The following is a 24,457-nucleotide window of genomic DNA, read 5'->3' as shown; positions in this document are numbered from 1 at the left end:
GTTGATTTAAAAATTGGCCATTGGTGATTCACTCAATCTCTAGTCCCTTTGCCCTCCCTGAAGGCTGGGGGGTTTGGGGCTGAAAAGTCCAAGTTTCTAATCATGGTTTCATCTTTCTGGTGACCAGCCCTCATCCTGAAGCTATCCAGGAGCCCCTCAGGAATCGCTTCATTAGAACAAAAGAGGTTCCTATCACCCAGGAAACTCCAAGGGATTTAGGAGCCCTGTGTCCAGAACTGGGGGCAAAAACCAAATATGTATTTTCTTATTATATCACACAGTTGTACATCTTGTTAAATATTTTGAATGCCATCACGGCCCTAGACCTTGTATTTACTTGAATCATGGACAGCACTGTTTGGCATTTTGCTTCTCGCTCTTTTTCATGTATGCCAGCAACTGGATTGAAGACAAGAAGGTTCGTGCTTCATGCTTTGCAGGGTTGTTTGGTACATTGTTTTTGGTTTGTTGGTTGGCTTGAGTTTGATTTAGCTTCCACATATGCTTGGCACATCCTTGAAACTCAGTTAATATGAAATTAATATTTGTTGTTTGGTTAGAAACTTCAAGTACCAGGAGTAGTGGGACCACACATGAATGTTCTGTTCACATGAGAAGTTCTGTTCATACTTATAAGAACATGGACTGCCAAAGAGAAAAGACCATGAACGATTTCTAACACTTTTTCTCACTGATCCCAGAAGTCTCAACCTACCCTCACTCTTACCATCACAAAAGAGAACCATGACCCTAGATGGTAGCTGAGGTGGGAATTTCCAGCTCCCTGGCACTAAGGCATGTTTCCTCCCTTTGGAGGGCAGCTTATCAGCATGTCTTTGGGGCACACATTTGATTAGGCAAAACCTGTTTCAAGAACTAGTTGCTTATACTTATTTATCCATTTCCCAGGCATGTATAATTCTCTTCTCTTGAAACTCCTACCTGCCACTCAGGGGTAAATTTTAATATATGCTGTCATTATGCAGCCTAAGTAGTGTTTCACATTGATAATTTGTTGTGTTGATTAATGTGGGCCACATTTTGTAAACACAGTCATTCAATTTAATTCATTTAAATATCATCAATACCCAATTTTCATAATGTGGCATACTTACAAATGAAAATGTTATAGTCAGAAAGTGTTGCAACTAATGGGAAGAAAAGCTGGAGATGGAGAGCTGCTGGTAACTTCACACATTTGTAAGTATTTAATGAGTCAGCGGGGGCTGGATAAGTAAGTCTATGGAGCCAAATTACTCCCTCTATTCTTAGCTCTTAACATAGTCACACATCCCTATTTAGGAGTCACATAAAAGCCAGCACATGCAGCCTCTATCACAGTTAGTGTACCAGCCAGCAGCTCCTTGACTCTTTATTCTGAAGACTCTCTTCTCTTCCATCTGAGTCTTTGTTCCCCGGCCCCACCCCCCGCACTATGACACTTCAGCTTCAGGGTTTGCACATAACCTGCCCGTTCCACCCTGGAAGCCATTGGGCCAGTTTTCTCTGCCTTGCACCTCCTTTCTCTTCCCAGTTTCAGAACATTGACTGCCTGGAGAAAGACAGGGATAGAGCCATGTCCCCTCCCAGCCTCGGCCTTGCAGGAATAGTACATTTGGCTACTGGGTGTGTTTCCTTCCGAACCATTTCATCCAGGAGAGTGGAGGAAAATAAACATTTCAAAGATATAACATATTCAGTTACCACATGACTGCTTGTAATATGTTCATTCATTTAACCAACAATTATTATTTGCAAGATACTGCTAGAGGCTGAAAATTCAGAACTATGACCTCAGTGAGCTCTCAGTTTTTGGAGGAATAAACTGAGTTTTTAGTTTAATTAATTCCTTTGTTTGGAATTCATTAATTTTATTATTATGGTATTAATACTTAATTGTGGCACACTGTGATAAATGTTTTGAATAAGGGGCTACTGGAGCATAGAGGATAAGTGTCTTAGAGGCTTGTACTGTGGTTTGAAGTATTAGCAGACTGAAAATTTACACATACATTCAAAAGAACATAAAATATCACCTAAAAGGGGAACGCCTAGGAATTTTGTGTGCCTCTCCAATCTGAATAAAACAACCAAAGAGATGGATCAGTAAAACCTTCCACTCTTTTTAAGGAAATGAATGATTTTGGAAAGGGAGTAAAAATATATGAATTGCTGGAAGGAACTATTGATTAAAGGATTAAAAGAACTAATGTACTTTGGCTGAAGAATTATTGTGGCTTTATGTGCACACAAATTAGTTTAAAGTTTTGTTTTATTTTTTAAGTGCTTGAATTTGAACAGTGGGTTATTTTGAAAACAAAATAATAGAATTCAGTCAGTTGTTTATAGAATAATCTTATTTGAATGGATTCAATCCATATTAACAAAATACGAGAGGGAGGTAGGTAGGGAGAAGGGGAGAGAGAGAGAGAGAGAGAGAGAGAGAGAGAGAGAGAGAAGAAACCATCTAAAAACATATCCCTTATTAACATAAATTTTCATTTATTTCGATGGTATGTTATCCTAAGGAAATAAGGACATTTAGAAAAGTAATATCTAATTCATCACTGAGTTGGATTGACTTTGTCATAATATAAAGCCACAGTCAGTTATCTTACTCTTTTCTTTAGCTAAACACAGTGGATGGTTGCTAGTGTTGCTGTCCCCAAATTGAGACTCCCTGTTTTGGTACCATTAATCCAGTTTTGTTGGGGGCCATTTTCTCCCAACTCATTGTCTGTGATATTTGAGTGGTGTTGACTCTGCTGGATCAGAAGGTAAACATTAGACTCCCAAATGGAGAATCACTGAGTAGCCCTGGCTACAGAGATTGACTCAGGGATGAACATGTAACCCAACAAGAACTGCAAATGATCTTTAAGAGAGATTGCTGGAAAAAAAAAATATGCTCTGTTTCAGTAGACTTGGACTATAGAGAATATGATGCTAGAGCTCTGGAGGAAACCATCTTGCAGGACCAGTGGAACTGAACATGGAGGTAACAGAGAGATAGGGAGGGAGAAACTGGTTTCTATAGTTATTTTTTGGTTCCCAGAATCAAGTAATTCCTCGAGTCTACCATGAACTTTTCAGCCATAAGATTCAATAAATCTCCATTTTGACCTAACTATTTGCGGTTATATTTGCCATTTGTAATAAGGACAATCCTGATACAAGCTAATTGGATACTTATATTTTTAACCTTCAATCTTACAAAAGTTCATGTTCAATTTTGTGCACAAGATAGATATCTGTTTTATTTTATTGCATACTTGGAAGTTACTTTGCAGTTATTTGGAAAGGCAGCATAGTGTAGAAAAGAATCAGATAGACCTAGATTTTCTTCTGCACTCCTATCATGCATGCATGGTTTGACACTGAGGATGTCATTTCAATTTTCTGAACCCTTGTTTCTTCACCTGTTAGAGATAGTAATGACTACCTCATAGGATTTTTATGAGGCTTAAATGGGATAATATGTTGTGTAACAAGAGAAGAGTGACATCTGCTGAAATATGGGGAATCAAACAAAAGACATTTTAGTCTCAGTACTTATACTGCAGTCTTTTTTCTTACAATGCTTTACTTCTAAGTGTACTTATACGATAGATCATTCAGGGAAAATTTTGTTTTATGCAAGAATGGAAGCAACTAACTAACTGAAGTGCTTTATAATCATCATTATCACCCCTTGCCTGATCTAGTGCCAAAACCTCCTAGAAGTAGAGGATGCAGCTCCCCAGTTTAATCCCACCTCCATACTGTCTACTTAATAATCCCTTTGGTTTCCCATTGTATACATGTGGCATTTCTGAAAATTTCATCAGAGGACACCCAGCATCAGCGCACCAGAGATGTTACAAATACACATCCCTGGACGCCACTGTAGACCTACTTCATTAGAATCCTTAGGAGCTCTGAAGTACACACTCAAGTTCAAGACCTACTGACGCATAGCACAAAGACCACACGAATCATAAGGGCACACAAAGCACTTGATGGTCTGGCCCTTTCCAGTCTCATGTTTCTGCCATTTGGCTCTGCCTCCACCCTTTACGTTCCAGCCACACCAAACATTCTTGGCACTCCTTGAGCATAATGTTCTTCAGTCACTAAAATGTTCATACACATAACGATTTTCACCTGAAAACTCTTTCTCTTCACTTTTTAGGAAATTCTTAATTATCACTACTGACAGAGAGTAAGTTAAATCTTCCAGGATTCTCCTGCTTCCACAGACAGAGGTAGTTATTTTCCTTTCTAAGACACTTTTCAAATTAATGAATATTTGTTTTACATGACTCTGCTTCCCCTCCCTCGCTTCCTCCATTGGACTATGGGCCATCCAGATACGATCATTATTATTTAATGAGGTACTCTATAGATGTTTGTTCAATAAATGAAAGAATGAATAATTCATTGGGACAGCCATTAGGAATGCAGTGACATATAGGCAAAGGATTTTCAGTACAGTTGAGGAATTAGCTCTTTCACCTAAAATTTATTTAACAACATAAGGCCTGTGTGTGCTAAGGCAATAATTGTTGTCCAAAAGATAAAGGCTAAATAATTTTATTGTGCTTCATAAAGAAGGTGAGGTAAGAGTTGAGCCTTCAAGAAGAATAAACAAGCATTAAAGACAGGCAAGTACAGTATAGAATGTGCAAGAGATCTGGATATTTTAAGGAATTTAGAATCCTTAAAAAAATAAATAAATGATCCACAGTACACCTGTTCTTAGAGAAACCATAGGAAACTTCAGGAATTCAAATGAAAAGTTTAAGCTTTTAGAGACTGGTGTTTTTAAAAATCACCAGAAAAATTAAACTTCTCTTTAGATATCACACTTATTTTTCTTGCTGTGATTGAGAAGCAAAATGAGAATAGAGAGACACGTGGGTTGATAGCATGGCCATCTAACTGCATGGCAACACTTAGAGGAGTGTCCCGTCATGCATTTGAAATTTGAGTGATAAGTGGATGATGATTCAATTAACATTAAAAGGGAAAGAAAGTGCCTTTTAAGTGGTGTGTAGGGAAAATTAAATGGAAAGGAATCTTTTAAATGTTTTTTTTTTCCTCTGCTCCCTCTAAATATTGATGGTTAATTGAAAAACAGTTACCATTAGTAGCACAGCATGTTCTCTCGTACACCTGGGAGAGTTTAACAGCTGTGTAGATCTGTAGAAAAAAATCAACATCCTATTAATGCTCTTGCAGTCAGCTGTAGACACGTGTCCACCTCTTCCACCCTTTGCAAAGTCAATTGTTGATTAATATGTAGAGAAGTTCTAAGGATCAAAATGAATAAACCGTGTTTACAAATGGAACTTCTGAACAGTGTTCCTTGGATCATGTGCCCAGGATGTTATACAGGCTAGTTTCAGAAATTCTTCTTCCCTGGGGTTGGCCGAGTGGCTCAGTTGGTTAATAGCTCACTCAAGAGTGCAAGCTCTGAGCAACAGGGTCGCCAGTTCAATCCACGGCCCGAGCTGAGCTGGCGCTGAGCTGCCAACAAGTGGCAGGATGGCTCAGCTAAAAAAATTTAAAAAATAAAAAGTTCTGCTCTCCAAGAGGTTAGTGTTAAAATCAGTTTGAAAACATGAAAATAAAAACATGAATTTTAAATGTAAATATGCTTCTTTTTGGAAGTCTCAGAACTTCTGATATTTAAATGTGCATTACGAAAGAAAAGGAATATATATGTATATGTGTGTGTCTGTGTGTATGTATATACATATATTGCAATGTTTTACAAATATATTTGATTATAAAACTTTTTAAAAGTTGAACATTTCACAGTTTTAGTCTTTCCTATGACCATGAAGATGCTACAATCTCATCTATTAAGCTATTTGTGAGATTTTCATGGGGATGTTGCTGGGCATGGCTAAATGAACTGCCAGGCCTCAGCATGTTTCTTACTGACAAGGTGCCTTATTCACATTGTAGTCCCTGCATTAGTATCACTGTAGCACAACCAAAATGGGACTAACTGCATTATATATGATGCTTCCAGGATGTGTCATATGACCATTACAATGACAAGATAGAGCTTGAAGTCAACTGGTTTGTTGGTCTTCCTTGCATAATTCCACTGTTTTAGCACTAGGCTTTTTTCTTTACTAAGACAGGAAGATGAGCCACACTGCTGCAGGCAAAGTTGGGGGGCCCAAGAAGGCAGCATAAAGGGGAGTTCTAGCGATCTATATTTACAGCCTGATCTTAGGGGCCAGGATGCAGAAATGGGATTCCAGGAGTCCTGGAAAGAGCAAACAGACCTCTGTAAAGCACAAAGTACAATAGAATAATGCATCACGTGGCAGGCATGATCCCACAAGGAATAAGGCAAGAGCTTAGTTGCTTGAATCAGGACACAGACGAGTACAGGCACCAGTGATCCTTGAATTTTGATTTAACTAGCCAGTTTCATCAGTTCTCAAAAATCCAATCATACAACATTTTAGATAGATGTTTCTATCAGTACGAATCATTTTTGTAGCCTGCATCTTCTTGTTAAATGGTGGGTTTAAAGATTGCAAACTCATTGTTTGCACAGCCAGAAAATAAAACAAAATCACAGTGAGCAAGCTCATTTTTACTAGGGTAATATAGGCATTCTATCTCACGGCAGTAAGACCTGACCTAGTGATGTACACACTCTGCTTTCCCCTGAAAAACAGCACGTAAATGTGCGATATTTACATTACTTGGGCTCTGAAGATCAGTAACACATACTTTTCAGAGTAAAATGTTTCCTACAATTAATGATTGCATTTAGACTTAATACTGAACCCAAGAAAATATCCTGACACAGATGTCCTTTCCACATCACTTTATTTGAAAAAGTATGAGTTTGATTCAAGTAAAAAATGATTTAGTACAGAGGCAGGCACCCAGGCTAAGAACTCTTAGTGTGAAATTCAGTTCTTAAGCACTTGCAACCCTGAAGCACTCTTACTTAATGAAAATTTTATGAAAGCTTATGTTCATATCGTATTTTCAGCACTAGAGTTTTTTAAGCAATAAAATCACATGGAAAGCCATATCATTATACCTATAATCATCTAATAATTGGTATAATTAACTGAGGCCTCCCTTGGGAGGGTACAACTGACCAGTTACACCTGCAGTCAACTAATTTCAGGTACAATTATGTCTGCACGCAGTTTTGTACACCTGCAGTTAATTGCAAGGGCTAAAGGTGGACTTTAAGACAAAGGAGCCTCTGTGACTATTTCCCCTTAATACTCCTGTGCTTTATATGACAACCTTGTGTCTTATGCATAATTCAGCATCATTTTAAATTCTTAATAGGGGAAGTGTCTTGTTGGAGCGACATAGAGACTTTGGGTGAGTTATGGTGGTCTGCTCACAGAATACCAAGTAGTACTACCGGCAGAGAAATGAGCCCAACTCTATGACTCATAACCAAATAGAGATGATTAAATCCCTATACAGTAGAGCCTTTATTTTGACAAAGTGAGGTACACTTAAAAAGAAGCGCTTATTTTAATTGTATTTTTGGAGTTGAACCCTACAGGAGTGAGTTAGGAGCTCTTAGTTAATTGCATAATATTGAGGTCACAGCAGGTGTTCAATAAATATCTGGTGAACCAATGAAGGGGCCTTGCAAATACTTTAAAAACATTTTGAAGTTGCATCTTGGGATATCATTAGAACCATCTTGATCAAACATTTTTTGCTGGTTTCTCTGCATATTAAATGCCAATACAGGATGTTTTTCTAAGCATATGAAGCCATTACTGACCCGGCTCCTAAAAGAGACATTCTAGATCATTGGTATTACTAATCATTGAAGAAACTTAAGATAATATAATTACAGAAAAAGCAGAGCTTTTAGATTGCAAACAAAAAAAGAATTATTCTAGATGATTCTGTTTCTGTGTGTTTTGTAACTTACTAAATTCCTGCGAAACACATTTAATTTAGTCTTAATTCGACAGGATTACAGCCCTTGGGAGAAAATGAACATCTCTGAGGTAAGATTTCCTTAATAGAGAGTGCAAGAAATTAAATAATTTGCTATAAATGATTAAACTGCTTGGTGATGGAACAGAGACAAAATATGTTGTTCATATCCCTCTTTGTCTCAAGATAGACTATGGTTGGCTTTCTCCTTGCATCTTTGTTTCTCTTTCTTATTCTGACTCTGCTCTTATCTGCAGGGTTTTATGACCTCACTTGTGGATTTTCAATAATGAGTAATTTAGAAATTTTGTAATAACTTAAAAGTATGAAAATGAGTCTATAAACTAGCTAGTTATTGACTATATAGATAAAATCACATTCGTCAGGACAAAAAAGTCTGCTGACAAACAATGGATCAAAATGGTGGATAAGCCACGGTTGTGATATAAAAATTTAATTCATACGTCTGTAAGTATTTGGGTCAGAAAGATGAGGAAGTGTGTATCTGACCCACATCTTGTTTGATTACGTGAGGTAGGTATAGATACTTGATATATATATGCACATATATATATATATATATATATATATATATACACACAAATGTATGTGTATATATATCATTTATGTGGTATATATCTATATCTGATATTTGTGTGTATATATATATATATATATATATACACACACACACATATCTGTGCTGTATCTTATGTAATATATATATCACATAACATATATAAATGTATAATGATATAAGTGTATATAATGAAACAGCTCATTTTCTTAACAGTGTAGCTGAGAAACAGTAGATGGAGAAGATAAAGTATATCTGTTTTAACTCACCAGATTGCTTTTAGTGTAAAGGACTTCTATTACTAACTTACTTTCTTCAGAATGCCTTGCTCCTGACTTCTCCTTTTTGTATTAGGAATGCTCCAGTTCCCCATATAATGACTGTCCAGAACCTTATCCTATGGGAAATAAGTAGAATACAGAGTAAAACCTGTTATCCTTACTCTAATTAAATCTACCTCTCAGGGCTGGCCGAGTGGCTCAGCTGGTTAAGAGCTCACTCTGAATAAATGAGACATGTAAACAGAAATAGTCTTAGAGACACAGAGGAAACATTGAGGGTCGCTTGTTGGGAGTGGGTAGGGATGAAGGAGAAGGGGAAGGGATGAGACAATACAAATTGGTAACTACAATATGGCCTCAGGGATAGAAAAGACAGTCTGGGGAATATAATCAATAATGTTGTAAATATTTTTTAAGGGGCCAGATGGACTCATGTCTTGTTAGGGAGACCACTTCATAGTCGGTGTAGAGGCCTGACCACCGCATTGTATTTCTGAAGCTGATGTTGAATAATAATTCATGTCAACTATAATTATATATACATATAGTCACGGGACATGAGTAGAGTGTGGGAATGGAGTCAATGCTATTGTAATAAGTATGATATTGGAGGTGGGAGGACAGTAGATGGGGGAGGGGGGTTGTTTCTATGCAAAGGGTGAAAAGGATAATTATTGCATCATTCTGTACACCTGAAACTAACAATAAAAAAAATTAAAAAAAAAAGAGCTCACTCAAGAGTGTGAGCTCTGAGCAACAGGGTCACTGGTTCAATTCACGGCCCAAACTGAGCTGCTGCTGAGCTGCCAACGGGTGGTAGGATGGCTCAGCTAAAAAAAAAAAAAAAATTACCTCTCTTCTCTGTATTCTCATGAAAAACAACTTCTTTCTTACGTTATTTTGTAACTTTCAGATTTACCTTAATTCACTAGCTCAGTTTATTACACATCCTTCATTTGAACACCCTACTTTAAAAAAGAAAAAAAGAAAAAAAATTTTTTTGCTAGTCTGATACATAGCAAGAAGTTAAGCAAAGCAGTTGGAACATTAGTTGTTATTGTTATTTTATGGTATTGGCATGTTTGTTTAAAATTTTCCATTTCAATGAAGGCTTTGTTTAGGGACCTAGCCTAGTGATATGCAAAGCAGTGTATTGTAAATGTTATGTAAATAGCTCTCTGCAAAAGAAAGAAACATAATGATTCCCTAGATAGATCATTATGTTTGTCTTAATGCAATCATAGCATATATGTCATTAGCCTAGGCTGCTACTAGGCTCTAGGTCATTGAGATTTCAGCAACTTGCATCTGATTAAAGGACTCCTAGAACCAGGAGTTTGACTCTAATGATGTTTGTTTGACTGCCTGATTGATTCTCTTATTAGATGGAAACATAAAGAAAACTGTAACTAAACACTTGATTTGGCAACTTCAATCTTAAAACATTTCTCCCCTTAATATCACTCTTGTTTATTCAAATATCCTAAAATAAAAAATTAAATATATATTAAATAACTACCCATGCACACATGATCAAGCATTTGCCATGTGAATGTGTGCTTATGCGTACACACACACACACACACACACACACACACACACGTATTAGGAAAGGAGCTCATTTTGTTCCATGTTTGATTTTCCACAGTTTGAAACACTGATTATTTTCCTAATCCTGCATTTCCCCTTTTGCTTTTGATCCAGTTTTATTCCTCCATTGTTAGTTTCTGTATCATCAAATAGAAATAGTTATTTATTTTTGTGCCTTCTTACCTATTTTTTTGAGGATTTCAGAGGATTAATGAGAACCAGGGTCCTAACAGCAGTACATCTGTTTTGAGAAGTCATTGGTGGCTAATAAATAGTATATAGCAATCCCTTTTATGTCATTGTGAACATAGGATAGCATTTTATGAGAAACTAGAAGTTGCTCTCTGAAAAATATAATTGATGAGATCCCGAGCAATGCACTTCCTTTTTTCATTTGGTCTTTGAGGAGACAGCAAAATACAGGTGCTCTAAAGAAAAAGAAAGCATATTTGAGTTGTGTTTATGTCATACAATGTATTTATCTTTCTTTAATTGTAAAATGTGTATAATACCTAGTTCATTCTTACCACCGTGTACTAAATACAAAATAAATGCATAACTTATAGGGAAGTTTTATATACTTCACAGTAAAAATATACACCACTAATATGTTTTCTTTTCCCCTCAAATTTTAAGATATGTAGAAACATACACATAAATCTGTGAGTAATAAATGTAATTAGCATATCTCAAATTCTAAAATAAGTTAAAACAATATTGCTTATGAGCATATCATATAATTTTTATATAAAGCAATAGAATAACATTCTTTCATGTGATTCTAAATTAAAGTAGTGAAAATGACTACATATGGCATGCCTTGGTTTAATTATATTTCAAAAATAAACATTCAATTCACATATCCTCCTGGAATTGAAACTTGCTTTTGTCTCTTGATATTCTCCTTAACTATTTATTCATAAAAATCTCCTGTTCTACTCCAGATTTTTTTCTAAGGAGGATTTCACATGTTCTTTAGTATTTTATTTAACTTGATAGGGTTTGGTTCTATTCAAAGTTGTGAATACAGGTAATACTGTTGTAAATATTTAACATGTAAAACTTGATAACAATTCTGTTTATATTTAGTTATGGTGAATACTTCAGATTCATATTTCCCTCAGTAAGCATTCATTATTTATGTAAGTCTATACCATTTGTTTTCATTCATGTTAATACATCGACTGAAAATTCATTTGTAGAAATGGAGAGGAGGTCTGTGCTGGAACGCATATGGGGGAAAAAAGATGTTCATACGTCCTAGAAGGCTGCCTTAATTACCATTTATATTAACTGTAATTGATATTTAGTTTCAGGTAATGAATAAATTGGATTGCATGAAAATGGAATTCTAACACCTATCCCTGTTTCTTCAAGTATAATGACCACAATTGACTCCATGTAATATAATGTAGTGTCACAGTATCTTTTTACCAAGTTTTATTATTCTGTAGTTATCAATGCTCCTAGTCCATTCTTAAGATGTTAGAACAGGTGCCTAACATATAAAGAGGTAATTATTCATAAACCAATAATTATTTAGTACCTCCTTTGGTGCTGTATGCTAAGAGAAAGACAGTCAAAAATCTCTGCTCTAATAAACCTGTATTCTAGTGGGGGAATAGATTGCAAAGAAATACATAGACATACAAATAAATACTTACAGATGATAATGGATCATGTGAAGAAAATAAACAAGGGTAGGAGGATAGAATGATCAGGGAAGATTTCATTGAGATGGTGACATCAGAGCACAGTCAGGAATGAAGCGAGTAGGGAAGCTGTGGTGTCCTGAAGAAAGAGTATTAAAGCCAGAGGGAACAGACCCAGAAGCAGCCATTGCTTTTTTGTCTGAGGAACAGCACAAAGGTTGATTTGGCTGGAGTGGAATGAGCTAAAGGGAGAGAGTTGGAGAAAATGTTAGCGAAATAGGCAGGGTGGGGTCACTTAATGCCCAGTGGTCTGTAAGTAAGAGAACCATGGGGATGGTGCTGAATGTGATGGGAGCCCCTGCAGTGTTTTGAGTCGTCATGTGAATTGGTCTGAGCTTGTCTAATGTATGTTCTATGGATCCTAGTCTCAAAACAGACTCAGGATCCATCTCGGGAGATAGGCCTTGTTTACAAAGCACATCTTTTGTACTGTCTGTTGAGCATCAGGAATTCAGGAGAGTGTAGAAGCAGAGATCTGGAAAAATTTAGGGTGAGAGGACGTGAGACCTGAACTGAGCTTTACAGAAAGAATAGTATGTAGATGTGTAGAAATGGAGTCGGCCCAGGGGGAAAGTTAAGCAGTTTCTGTTTAGGGACATTAGAGTTGACATGCTAGCAGTATTTTAAAGTAGAAATAGCCAGAAAAAGTGTGATTAAAGCCAAGAAGGAAGATTAAGTCTCCATAGAGAGGTAAAAGTTGTTGAAATACTTTAAAGAGTTTAAGCAGTAAGAATAGAGGATTAATATTATACAAAAATTATATATTTTAACCAGAGATTGATTATGGCACCAAGATTTTAAAAAATACAGAAAAGAAAAGAAACTATTATTTTAGGAAAACAACTTAGTTTGTCAAAGGACAGTCAAATTCCCATATATGATATATAACTATTAATGTTTTAGAAAACTTCTTCAGTATGTATCCCAAGGAATATCAAAGAGATGCTTTGGATTGCGTTCATTTATTGCCCTGTAGAAATTTAACCATCTACATTAAAAAAAAAACCCATTATTATTCATTGAGCGAGTCCTTGTACTTTAATATTAATAATGCATTTGTTATTTACACATATTTGTACATATTTCCTATAGAAATGCAATGAACTTTAATTGAATAGTTTTAGCAACCCTTGAACTATGAAGCTATATTCCTAGAACCCTACTGACTCTAAGTTCTGGACAAGCCAAAAAACATAGGGTGTCTACACAAGAACAGGGTGAAACAAGCGATGCACCCAAGTTTCTCTGTGCGTTGGTCTAAATTCTAATCCATGGACAGTAGTCATCAAGATTTGGTAGTAATATTAAAATTGAGAATAAATGATTTCCATTGATGTGATATTAATGTGCAATAAAATAATCATGTGAACATTTTTCATTGATCACTTAACTCTGAGTTAATTATATCTATTAATTGCAGTTACCTTGAAACAGGCAGATTTCTAAATGTGAGAAATTTCCCTGAGTTTCTCCTTATTAAGCATTTTTAATGTTTTTATACTTTTAGCTAAAGCCAAAAAGATATTCTTCTTTTGATTAACCTATATGATTTATAGCTAGCAAATGTATCAACTTTAATAATATTTTTTAAAGTGACAGTAAGTCTGGCGACCTTTTAAGTTTGTAAAGCCCTGTGGACTTTATGACTTCTGTTGCAAACAATCATTATTTATAAATTGTGGTGATGATGGGTTGATTTAAACGTGATTAGAACTCCCACGATGCCAAGTCTATGGATGTTTAATGGACCTACCCAGCTTAGTGTCTTTGGAACGATTACTCTGTAAACTAAGATTTCTGATCTATTACATAAAAGAATAAAACTTTAATTCAAGTTGAAAGTAGAGTTTGTTTGGATTTGGGTTATCATTTTTCAGATGTATCTAAATATTTATAATGTATGTTGCCTTGGGACTACATTCATTCTTTCATCTTTTTTAAAAATATTTTTGAAATATCTACCTTGTGCCAGGCACTGAATAAATGTTGAGAATATAATGATAAAAAAAACAACAAAAAGTGATACTGACCCTGTTCTCAGGAAGCATACAGTCTAGTTGTACAGATGACAATAATTAACCAGTCAATTAAGTTCAAAATTATAATTGTGGTAAGGTTACGGAGTAAAGGTACATGGGGGTCAGGTGGAAGTGGGTAGTAGGAAGAAGTGTCACAGAATTCACATTCTGCGTGTTAGGTCTATACATGTGGTATCCTTCAAAAATAATAATTCTTGTATCTTCTTTTTGGGGGGCCATGATAGATAAGTTCTAACTGTGATACTTTTTAGGGAGTTTGAGTTAAGCTTCTGAGAGTTATTGTATTTCCTTAAGCCTTAGTTTTAGGAATCCCCTCTCATAGCCAGAGGACAGCTGGAGAAAAGTCTCAATTTTTTCAGATCCATATACGTTCTTTATTCCCACGTAGTCATGTTTGATATCCATTTAGAGGGAGTATTTTATTTAAGAATCGGGAGGGAAACATTCAAATTCAAGCTGAAATGTAAGCCATTAATTTTGAGTAACCAGGGAAAAGAATTTCTACTTTTTTTTTCAATTTTGCATTATTATAGCAGCTCAACTAATGCATATATAATTTTCTCTCCCTTTTGCTTGTCATGTACTGCCAACATGGACTTCTACAAAGGCTCAGGTTGGTGTTGCAATCTGTTTTGATCTATACTGTTTTCATTTAGTGAAAAGAAGCTTTGATGTTTTCCTTCACAAATCAGCTTTTTTTCTCTTTGTAGATCCCAATCAAAACATTGATCACACTAGGAAGAAAAAATCCTCCTAGAGGAGCTCAGTTTCTAATATGTTGCTAATGTGGAATGAATTCCTTTAGATCAGCAAAGTGACTGTTTAAAAAACCCACAAAATTGATTTATATCTGCTCAAATTTGCCTTGCCTGGTATATTTTATGAAATGAATAAAACAATGCGCTGATATTTCAGAATGTACCAGGCTCTGAAAATGTTTCTGATATAAATCTCTCTACTTTCAAAGTATATTAGATGGCATCTACATGATCTCTGTATATCCAAACTTAGTATTGAGAATTCCATAAATAGCTTCTCATTGAGATGATGATTCTAGAATCACCAAATTCTTAGCAAATGACACTACGAATATCAAGTTTTTTCTCTCTCAATTGCTCTTCTTATTTTTTAAAGGCATTCATATTTTTTCAAGATTTTATCAGTGTCTCATGTAAATCTCAGCTCTTTGTTACTTTTATAGTTTCAATAAATCCACATGCTATTTCTGACCATCCCAATTTTTGTTTGAAATATTGTTGGTCATATAATGAACAAAAGAATCAGTAATGTTTTCAGAGGCTACCTCTACAAGTAGACGAGCATGATGTTAATGATCCAGAAGCTAAGTACAGCTAACGTGAATTTGTCAGTCACAGGAGCATCCAGATTTTTTCATGTGCAGTATTTTATAGGGACTAACAAGGAAAAATAAAATCTAGGTGGTTTGGATCCCATGTACTGGGGAGGGCATAAAATGTACAACTCCAGACCTACCCATCCTTCTGTTGATTAGAGGTTAGGTAGCAGACTTTCAAATTCAAAGAATTTTATGTTATCATCCCTCCTGTTGTGTTTAAGCTTCATCTAAATGCTTAAGTTGGCTTTTGCTGGTCATATGGTATATACAATCATGACATAATATTCTTAGGGTTGTCTCCAATTTCATGATCTGGGCATATATAAACAGTTTATGTACAGGACAAATTTTCTGAAATGAAATATTTATTTCATATTCTTGTATTTACCTTTCAAAATTGTTATAATGATTTGTCAAAATGAATTCTTAGAGTCCTATAGAAATGTTTATGTCTGAGTAAGGATAATGGCTTTTCGCTAAGGAAGCTATATACCACATTGCCTGACACATGCAATTTGGTGGATTGTTTTAGCTTTTAACCCAAAAAGCCATCCCTTTTTTAAAGTTGAAGATAGTGGGCATTGTTCTCCTAGTTCATAACATATTTCTTTCTGAATAACCAATCCATCATTTATTGATTAGTGTATTTTATTTTTATTCAAATTTACATAAAAAAAAAGATTCCATGTAAAATTTCCCTCCAAAATGTGTTTATATAATATAAAGGCTAAAAAATTAAAAGTTTCATAGAGGTTATAATGTCATGTATAAAATGGGCTGTAAGATGCCGAGAAAGGTTAAGCAAAGCTAACTGCACAGGTAGTGAGATCTGTGTTACAACTAAGCTCTGCCATAGTAGCACAAAAGCAGCCATTGGAAGTACATATTGAGCATGGCTGTGACTCAATAAAACTTGATTTAAAGAAATAGGCAATTTCAGCAAAAATAGTAGAGAAAGGACCTCCCAAAATCCTCTCCTGCAAAAAAGCAACAAGAACACTGGCAAAAAAATTGTCCAAATAAGGTTTCTCAGAACTGTGTGAATTAATCAAAGACTGAAGCAATCTGGGGAGCATTTACTCAAGAAAAATCGCTGAATCTTAGAATAGGAATCTTTAATGCATTTTAACTTGTCTCATTTCCTTGTCTCCAACCCCAGCTCCACAATAGTCTTGACGGAAGCTGTCCAAAATCATAGTAAAAAATATAGTCAGTCTGGCAGCCATTAGACAGGGCTGAAGAACATAGGACTTCTTCAAAGTTCTATTTTTGAAGAATTGTCATTATTTGACTGTCTGGTGGCTCAAAGGAAGATACCATTCATAAGGCTGTCTTTGTTTGATCTGACTCAGAACTGGCCCAGTATGTACAGCTTTGTCCTTTGGGGCATTAGTCCAAAATAATCAGAGACAAGTGTTTAAGTTGTGGCTGCCTGATATGGTAGCTAACAGTTAGGGCACACAATAGGATAACAAAAAGTGTAAAAAGAAAAGCTCAGGGAAGGAGATGTTCACAGGGGTTCTGAAAAACTGCCATATTCCTGGGAATTAAATGGCCATTTACATGTATGGGGCTGTGCACATACTTAGGAAAGCTAAATATGTGCTTATTTCAGGCTAACCTGAGGCTCTGTGCAAGCAGAAAGTGAAGACCAAGTAGAGTTGTAAATTACCTGGCTGAATTTTGGATATGAGCGACAACAAACAAACACATAGAGCCCCTCATCAAAGACGGGGAGAATCATCAGTACCAAGCCTTAAAGGAAATCTGTCAGATCATTAGACATGACAAACAATACAGACATTCCAGAATTAGTTCAAAAAGTCACTAAACAAAACAACAATAACAAATAGCAATGTCAATGAACACTGAAGGCAGCAAAGAAGCTAATCTCCAGGGTTGCCATATTAAATTATTTTAAATGTCCAATTTGCAACAAAAAATTATAAGACATGCAAAGAAAAAAGCCAGTATGGTCCATACACAGGAAGCAGTCAATAGAAGCTTTGTGAGGAAGCTGAGATGTCAGATTTACTAGACAAAAATTTTTAATCAGCTACTTTAAATATGTTCAAAGAAATAAAGGGAAGTGTAAGAATGATGTCAAACCAAATAGAGAATATCAACAAGACAGAAATTATAAGGAAGAACCAAATAGATATTCTAGAGTTAAGAAGTAAAAACACTGAGGGCCAGCTGAGTGACTCAGTTGGTTAAGAGCTCGCTCAAGAGTTTGAACTCTGAGCAACAGAGGTTTGAGTCCCAGCCTGAGCTGAGCAGCCGTTGAGCTGCCAACAGGTGGCAGGATGGCTCAGCTAAAAAAAAAAAAAAAAGTACAAACACTAACTTTTCAAAGTTGAAGAATACATATGAAACAATAAATTCCAGTAGGTGATATTGATGTTCTTCCCCCTCAAAAAAGACCTTTTGAGGAACCGAACGTTGACTACAGTATACCATGCAAGTATCTATATATACACAAAAGATTTTTTAAAAAAAAAAAAAAAAAAGTACAAACACTGAAAAAAGAAAATTCACTAGAGGTCCTGAACAGTAGATTTGGACAGGGAAAAAAAAACGTCCATCAACTTGAAGAAAGGATAAAATGATTTGGTATATTCAAACAATTGAGTGTTATTCACCCATAAACAATTATGAAGTACTTATTCATGCTACAGCATGGATGAGCTTTGAAAATATTATGCTAAGTAAAAGTAACCAGACATAAAAGGCCATGTAATTTATGATTCATTTATATGAAGTGTACAGAATTGGCAAACCCATAGAGGCAGAATGTAAATTAGCAGTTAATTGCTGTGGGTCAGGGGAAGGAGAAGATGGATGGTGACTGCTAAACGATATACTTTTTTGGGGGTGAGGGGGGGTGATGAAAATATTATGAATTAAATAGTGGTAATGGTTACAAAAATTAGCAAATATATTAAAATACACTGAATCTTACATTTATAAGAGTAAGCTTTATGATATGTTAATTACATTCCATTTTTTAAAAACAGAAAGAAAGAAAACCGGCAGCAGGCCAAAGTTGGCCCATGGGCCATAGTTTGCCAACATCTACACAAGAGAAAAGGATTTGTGTCATCTTTATTTATATAGCATCTAAGGAAATTATGAGTCTTACATAGTAGAGCATAGTAAATGTCTGATGAATTAATGTATCAGTAAATGAGTAAGTACAAGACATGTAGCTGCAACTGTTAAAAGCACCAACTGTTAGAAGATCTATAACTGTTGTTATCAGATGACACTTACCTTTAATGAAGAATGATTTTCATGTTATTCATACTCTTTTCTTTCTACTCCTTACCAATATCTTATACTCTGTAACACCTTGTATGCAGTAAAAGATCTCTAAATTATTAATGGTTTTTAATTAAGTCTTTCAGCATAGGTCACTTTATATGCCTCAGCTATAAAATTAAAGACTTCTCCTTTTTAGGAGCAATGATTTCATGCTCAAGGGAAATGTCAAAAATTGACATGACTATGGAATTTGTAAATACCTTCTTATATCTTCATCAGGAATAATAGTGCTATTTTCAGAGTGACTCGGGTTGTTTTGCTGGCTTAGCTGGTCTGACTGTGCATCTCTTTCTCTGTGACATACTCAGTGCTGTGGAAGAAAAGAGCATATAAAACATCAAGGCATTTGTCTCTTTTAATCTGTCTCCTCTCCCAGCTTTTGAGGGTGCAATGTTAGCAACTATTCAAAGTTTATTAGGTTAATCTACATGGGAATGCAGATGTAATTTTGATGAAGATGATGCAGTTGAAATAGATGATCATAGTTTATGACCAGCTCCAAAATGTCTTGAACTCCATGCTTCAATGCTAATCTTACTCAAAACAAATATGTCTTGTTATAGTAAATGCTCTCAAAGTTCCTAAAGCTCATATACTATACTGTACTTCTTTTGAAAATAAGTATTAATGTCAGGTTATAAAGAGAAAACCTAGACCTCAAGAGTCGTTTAAGTGAGCTGCCAGGAAATTAATGATGGAGCCTGAAACCAAAGCCCTTTCTCACAGCTTCCTTCATACTCCTCTGCTCACTAGACCACAGACAATCTTTCACACAGTATAAAGGGTCACTGCCCCCATCACTGAAATGAAGCCACCTCCAAAAAAGACTGCATTATCAATTTAATGGATCCAACCAAGGAATCCAATAATGGAGAGCAGGAATGCAACACAAGTGAAGTATGTGATGCTTTCCATCTTTCAAATTGTTCTACAGATGCCATTTTGTCAATCGAAAGCAATGTTCCTGCTAAGGAGGCATACGCTAACACACACCCCCGTCCACCAAGTGAGGCACACACTCAGATCTAGAACCATAAGCCCTACACTTTGTAGGGCTCTGTTAAGTTCAACATGCATTTATTATGAGTCTATCATGAGCCCAGTTCATGCCAGATACTATGCAACATAAGAGATGTGGAACGTAAGAAATACAGTTCCCACCTTCTAAGAGACCCAGGTGTCACTGTGAGCTTGGCTCCTTCATGCCAGCAGGGTCTGCCTTTCATGGGGCATGGTGAGTGCTGACCAACTTGAATCTTTCCTGCCTTCAAAGGAAGAAAAAGTTGATTCTTTTAGAAGCTTGCATTTTTAAAATTAATTCAAGGTGTCCATAATTGGGATGGGGAAGTGGGATACTACTGTCATCTATATTCAGAGACATCAGAAATGAATTCCAAAATGAGAGAATTTTGAGTTTATGTTAATCTGAGAAATACCAGAAAGACTCTGTGAATTCATTCGGATATCTAGTTTCAAATATTGGGACCAGAGTATAATTGCAAGCAATTGCATTTGCATTATTGATGCATAATACTAAAATTCCTGTAAAATTAAATAAAAAGTAGACAAAACGTTTAGCTTCAGATGTTACCAGCATCATGGCTTGGTCTAGGTATGCTTTTCAGGAACCTTGCTCAGAAAATATTTCTGCATTCACTCATTCATCATTTATTCCCATATTTGTCTACTGAGCACAAAGGGTAAACCAGGGACATGGTGTATAAAGTTGTTTTATTTTTTGGTAGCGGGGGGTGGGGGCTGTTGTTTGCCAAAAATGTGACTTCTGGAACTTATAGTCCTCAATAAATATCTCAGAAAGGCTGTCATTGGTTGTATGTGGACATGTGTATTTATGTTTTAACTTTTTATCAAGGCCAAATTTGTAGAAACATGCCCACTTTGTGTAAATCGGTTAATTGATCATTCTGTAACATTTTTAAGGCCTTCAGTGTCAAGCTTTTCAAATAACCTGCATTTTGTAAGTACCCAGGAATGGGTTCATTATTTATGTTGTATATAGTAATGTTTGCTCTTGTTAGGCATGACTTCCGCCTAACCACCAGCTGTCTTTCTTTTGTTCAAAATAAGGTTTTCTAAAATGGAGGCCAGGTACAGGTCTACCTTAAATTATCATTTTCCTTCAGTAACTATCTTCTGTTTTTATTTTATGAAGAGCCAAAAAATGTCTCTATCAGTCCCCGTCTCTTTCTCACTGTCTGCCTCAGAGGAAGAATGTTTCCAACAAAATAGTCTTTATTCCATAATGCAACAGCTTTCAATTAGTCCCTAAGAAGAGCCTCCAACTGATGAAATCAGGGTGGAAATCAGAGCCAAGATCCCAATTTATCACCATGTAAGCGAATGGCAGGGATTCCATTATCCAATCAATCTTGCCTCTTATTTCTGCAAAGGTCAGGCTGTGCCATCCTTGGTTATAAAACATCACTTGTGGCTCTGTGTTTCACTTTAACTTAGTCCCCACCACATCAGGTTTGTTATGGGAGAACTCACACTAAGAGTTCATATTTTTTGAAAAGCCGTTTTGTGCTCTGCCTGGCCTTGCATTTTAACAGGGAAAACTTAGAGCACAGTACTCCCTAACAGCTGCTTTCTCAGACTTTATTCACAGAAGAAAAAGATCACTGTGTCTGTGTATGTATGTATGTGACACATAACATCTTGGTGCAAAAAGCCTCTTTAGGGATATTTTATAGTACTAATTTTAATTTTTCTCTTTTGCCCCAAACCCTAAGAACTATGTCTGTTTTTTTCTTGGATGAAAAGATATAGGGAACTCCTTCTGTTCTGCCTGTGACAATGGGATCATTTAGAAATTAGCCAAATTACAAATGGACTTTACAAGTCTATGTTTCTTCTTCTTTTTATATCAGTCTTACTAGACAGAATAATGACCATTTTTTATGGCTTCTTCTTTTGTTCTGTTCTCTTTAACTGCTGGATAGACTGTGGAATAAATGAGAGATGAGAACGCTGATGCTTTTCAGAGTAGAAAAGTTTTGTTTTTAGTAATGATGAAGAGACTGTAGCATGATGGGCCCAGAGTTCTCACTGCGTGATAAGAGGCACGTGAAAAGGATTTTCTGACCAACTATGGGGTTTTCCTTTTGGACTTGGTCTTGGAAGCCAGTTTCCACTTGCCTACTGTGAATATTGGTAAATTCTGAGCAAACCTTCCAAAGACAAAATTGCTTTCCAGGTCACACACAGCATTGGATTTATCCCAACTAAGCCAACATAGATGAGAGAAGATGGCGAATGTGTTATGAAGACGTTTTCTTGGCAAATACCCCGGAGTTTCTGCTGCTCTGCTTGTTAGCAATAACCCCTGGAATCCAAGGCACTTGGGAAGCTGATGTCTTATCTTTGTCTTCATAATTCTTTTGGTGAGAAAGAGGAAGCTTTAATGTGTCCCTAGGTTCTAGAATATGCTAATCTTAAATGATTACAAAACGTAGCACTGATGTCTACTTTTCCTTTTTTCTTTTTTTTTTATTAGTTTCAGATGTACAAAACAGTGCAATAGTTATACTTTTTACCCCTCACAAAGTGAGTCCTCCTCCCCCAATCCACCGCCCCACTCCACCCCACCCCTGACATCATACATATCAATTACAATTCCATTGACTCCACTCCCCACCCTATACTCCTCATCCTGTGACTATATATGTGTGTGTTTATGTGTGTCTGTGTGTGTGTGTGTGTGTGTATAAAATTATAATGGACATACAATATTATTCGACATCAGCTTCAGGTGTACAGCGCAGTGGTCCAGCCTCTACACCGTCCATGATGTGATCTCCCTAACAAGACATGTGACCATCTCACACCCTACAAAATATTTACAACATTATTAATTATATTCCCCGAACTGTCTTTTATATCCCTGTGACAATTTGTGCTGTCTAACCCCTTCCCCTTCTCTCTCATCCCCACCCCCTCCCATCTAGCAATCATCAGGTTTTCCTCTGTGTCTCTAAGATTATTTCTGTTTACATTTCTCATCTATTCAGTTTTTTAGATTCCACATATAAGTGAGATCATATGGTATTTGTCTTTCTCTGACTGACTTATTTCACTTAGCATAATGTTCTCTAGNATAAGTGAGATCATATGGTATTTGTCTTTCTCTGACTGACTTATTTCACTTAGCATAATGTTCTCTAGGTCCATCCATATCGTTGCAAATGGTACGATTTCATCTTTCTTTATAGCAGAGTAATACTCCATTGTGTAAATGTACCACAGTTTCTTAATCCAGTCATTTACCAATGGGCATTTTGATTGTTTCCAAGTCTTGGCTATTGTGAATAGTGCTGCAATGAACATAGGGGTGCATATATTTTTTTGAATTAATGTCTTGGTTTTTTCTTTGGATCAATACCTAAGAGTGGAATTGCTGGGTCATAAGGTAGTTCCATTTTCAGTTTTTTGAGATACCTCCATACTGATTTCCATAGTGGCTGCACCAATCTGCAATCCCACCAACAGTGCACCAGGGTTCCTTTTTCTCCACAACCTCACTAGCACTTGTTGTTTGTTGATTTATTGATGCTAGCCATTCTGACCGGAGTGAAATTGTATCTCATTGTGGTTTTTATTTGTATTTCTCTAATGATTAGTGGGGTTGAATATTTTTTTATTATATGCCTGTTGGCCATCTGTATGTCCTCTTTAGAGAAATGTCTCTTCATATCCTCTGCCCATTTTTTAATTGGGTTGTTTTTTTTTTTTGGTGTTGAGTTGAATAAGTGTTTTATAAATTTTGGATATTAAAAACATGGAGTGCTTCATGAGTTTGCGTGTCATCCTTGCACAGGGGCCATGCTAATCTTCTCTGTATCATTCCAATTTTAGTATATGTGCTGCCAAAGCGAGCACTGGGTTGTCTCCTTCATTTTCACTACAAAATCTTGGTGTTTCTTCTTCCTTATGTTAGAAGCTTTGTGAAAATAGCAGCTATGATGACCATTATTCCATAACCATACCTCATACTGAGCCTGCCGCCATTTCTGCCTTGCTTAGCACACTCACACACTCCCATCTCCCTCACATTGTGACTTATGTTCCCCAAACTTTATTTGGAACATCTCTCTTGATATAAATCTCATAAGTCTTAGTGGCTCCCTTTTGTCTACAAATAAGGTTCTACCTCATCAAATTTCCCATTTACTTAGCCCAGGTAGCTGCAGCCTCCAGGCCTCATCGCGTATGCACCAGGGCCCTTGTATGCAGTTTATGAGAATTGGATTTAGATTTTGGTTTGCTTCCTTGCTTGATTGACAAATCTCTCATCCAGAGTAGTTCATATTAGATTAATCCTAACGAGGGCTACTCATCCTTGTCCATTTGTATTTGATAGTTCAGACATACAAACAGGATTTTTCTGCCTAAGGAGTGTGCAACTTAAATGATATTGCTTCTTTATACAAATACATTTTTATAATCCAATTTGTATTGATTTTCTAGGCATGGTTGAAAGTATGTCCCTTTGAATCCCATGGGCTTCTTGCATTTATTGAGTGAAAAGACAGTTGCATGTATCATAGGATCTAGGGATAGCATGATGCTTTGAACTACTGAGAATAAGTGAGAGCTGTGCAAGACCCCTCCCAGCAAAGGACAAT

At 36.1% G+C, this 24,457-nt stretch overlaps 1 protein-coding gene across 1 annotated transcript in view; it reads left to right on the top strand.

The window, feature by feature from the left end:
* Positions 1-24,457, top strand: part of LOC109372880 (thrombospondin type-1 domain-containing protein 7B) — a 382,043-nt gene that overhangs the window by 243,173 nt on the left and 114,413 nt on the right. The window contains exon 9 of the mRNA XM_019626386.1: positions 14,739-14,744. Coding sequence (XP_019481931.1) covers positions 14,739-14,744 — 6 coding nt within the window. The remainder of the gene's footprint in view (positions 1-14,738; positions 14,745-24,457) is intronic.

This window comes from Hipposideros armiger, unplaced genomic scaffold (assembly GCF_001890085.2).
Source record: "Hipposideros armiger isolate ML-2016 unplaced genomic scaffold, ASM189008v1 scaffold_673, whole genome shotgun sequence".
Lineage (NCBI taxonomy): Eukaryota > Metazoa > Chordata > Mammalia > Chiroptera > Hipposideridae > Hipposideros > Hipposideros armiger.
The sequence above is the reverse complement of the archived record's forward strand: the minus strand, read 5'-3'. Positions and strand labels throughout refer to the sequence as shown.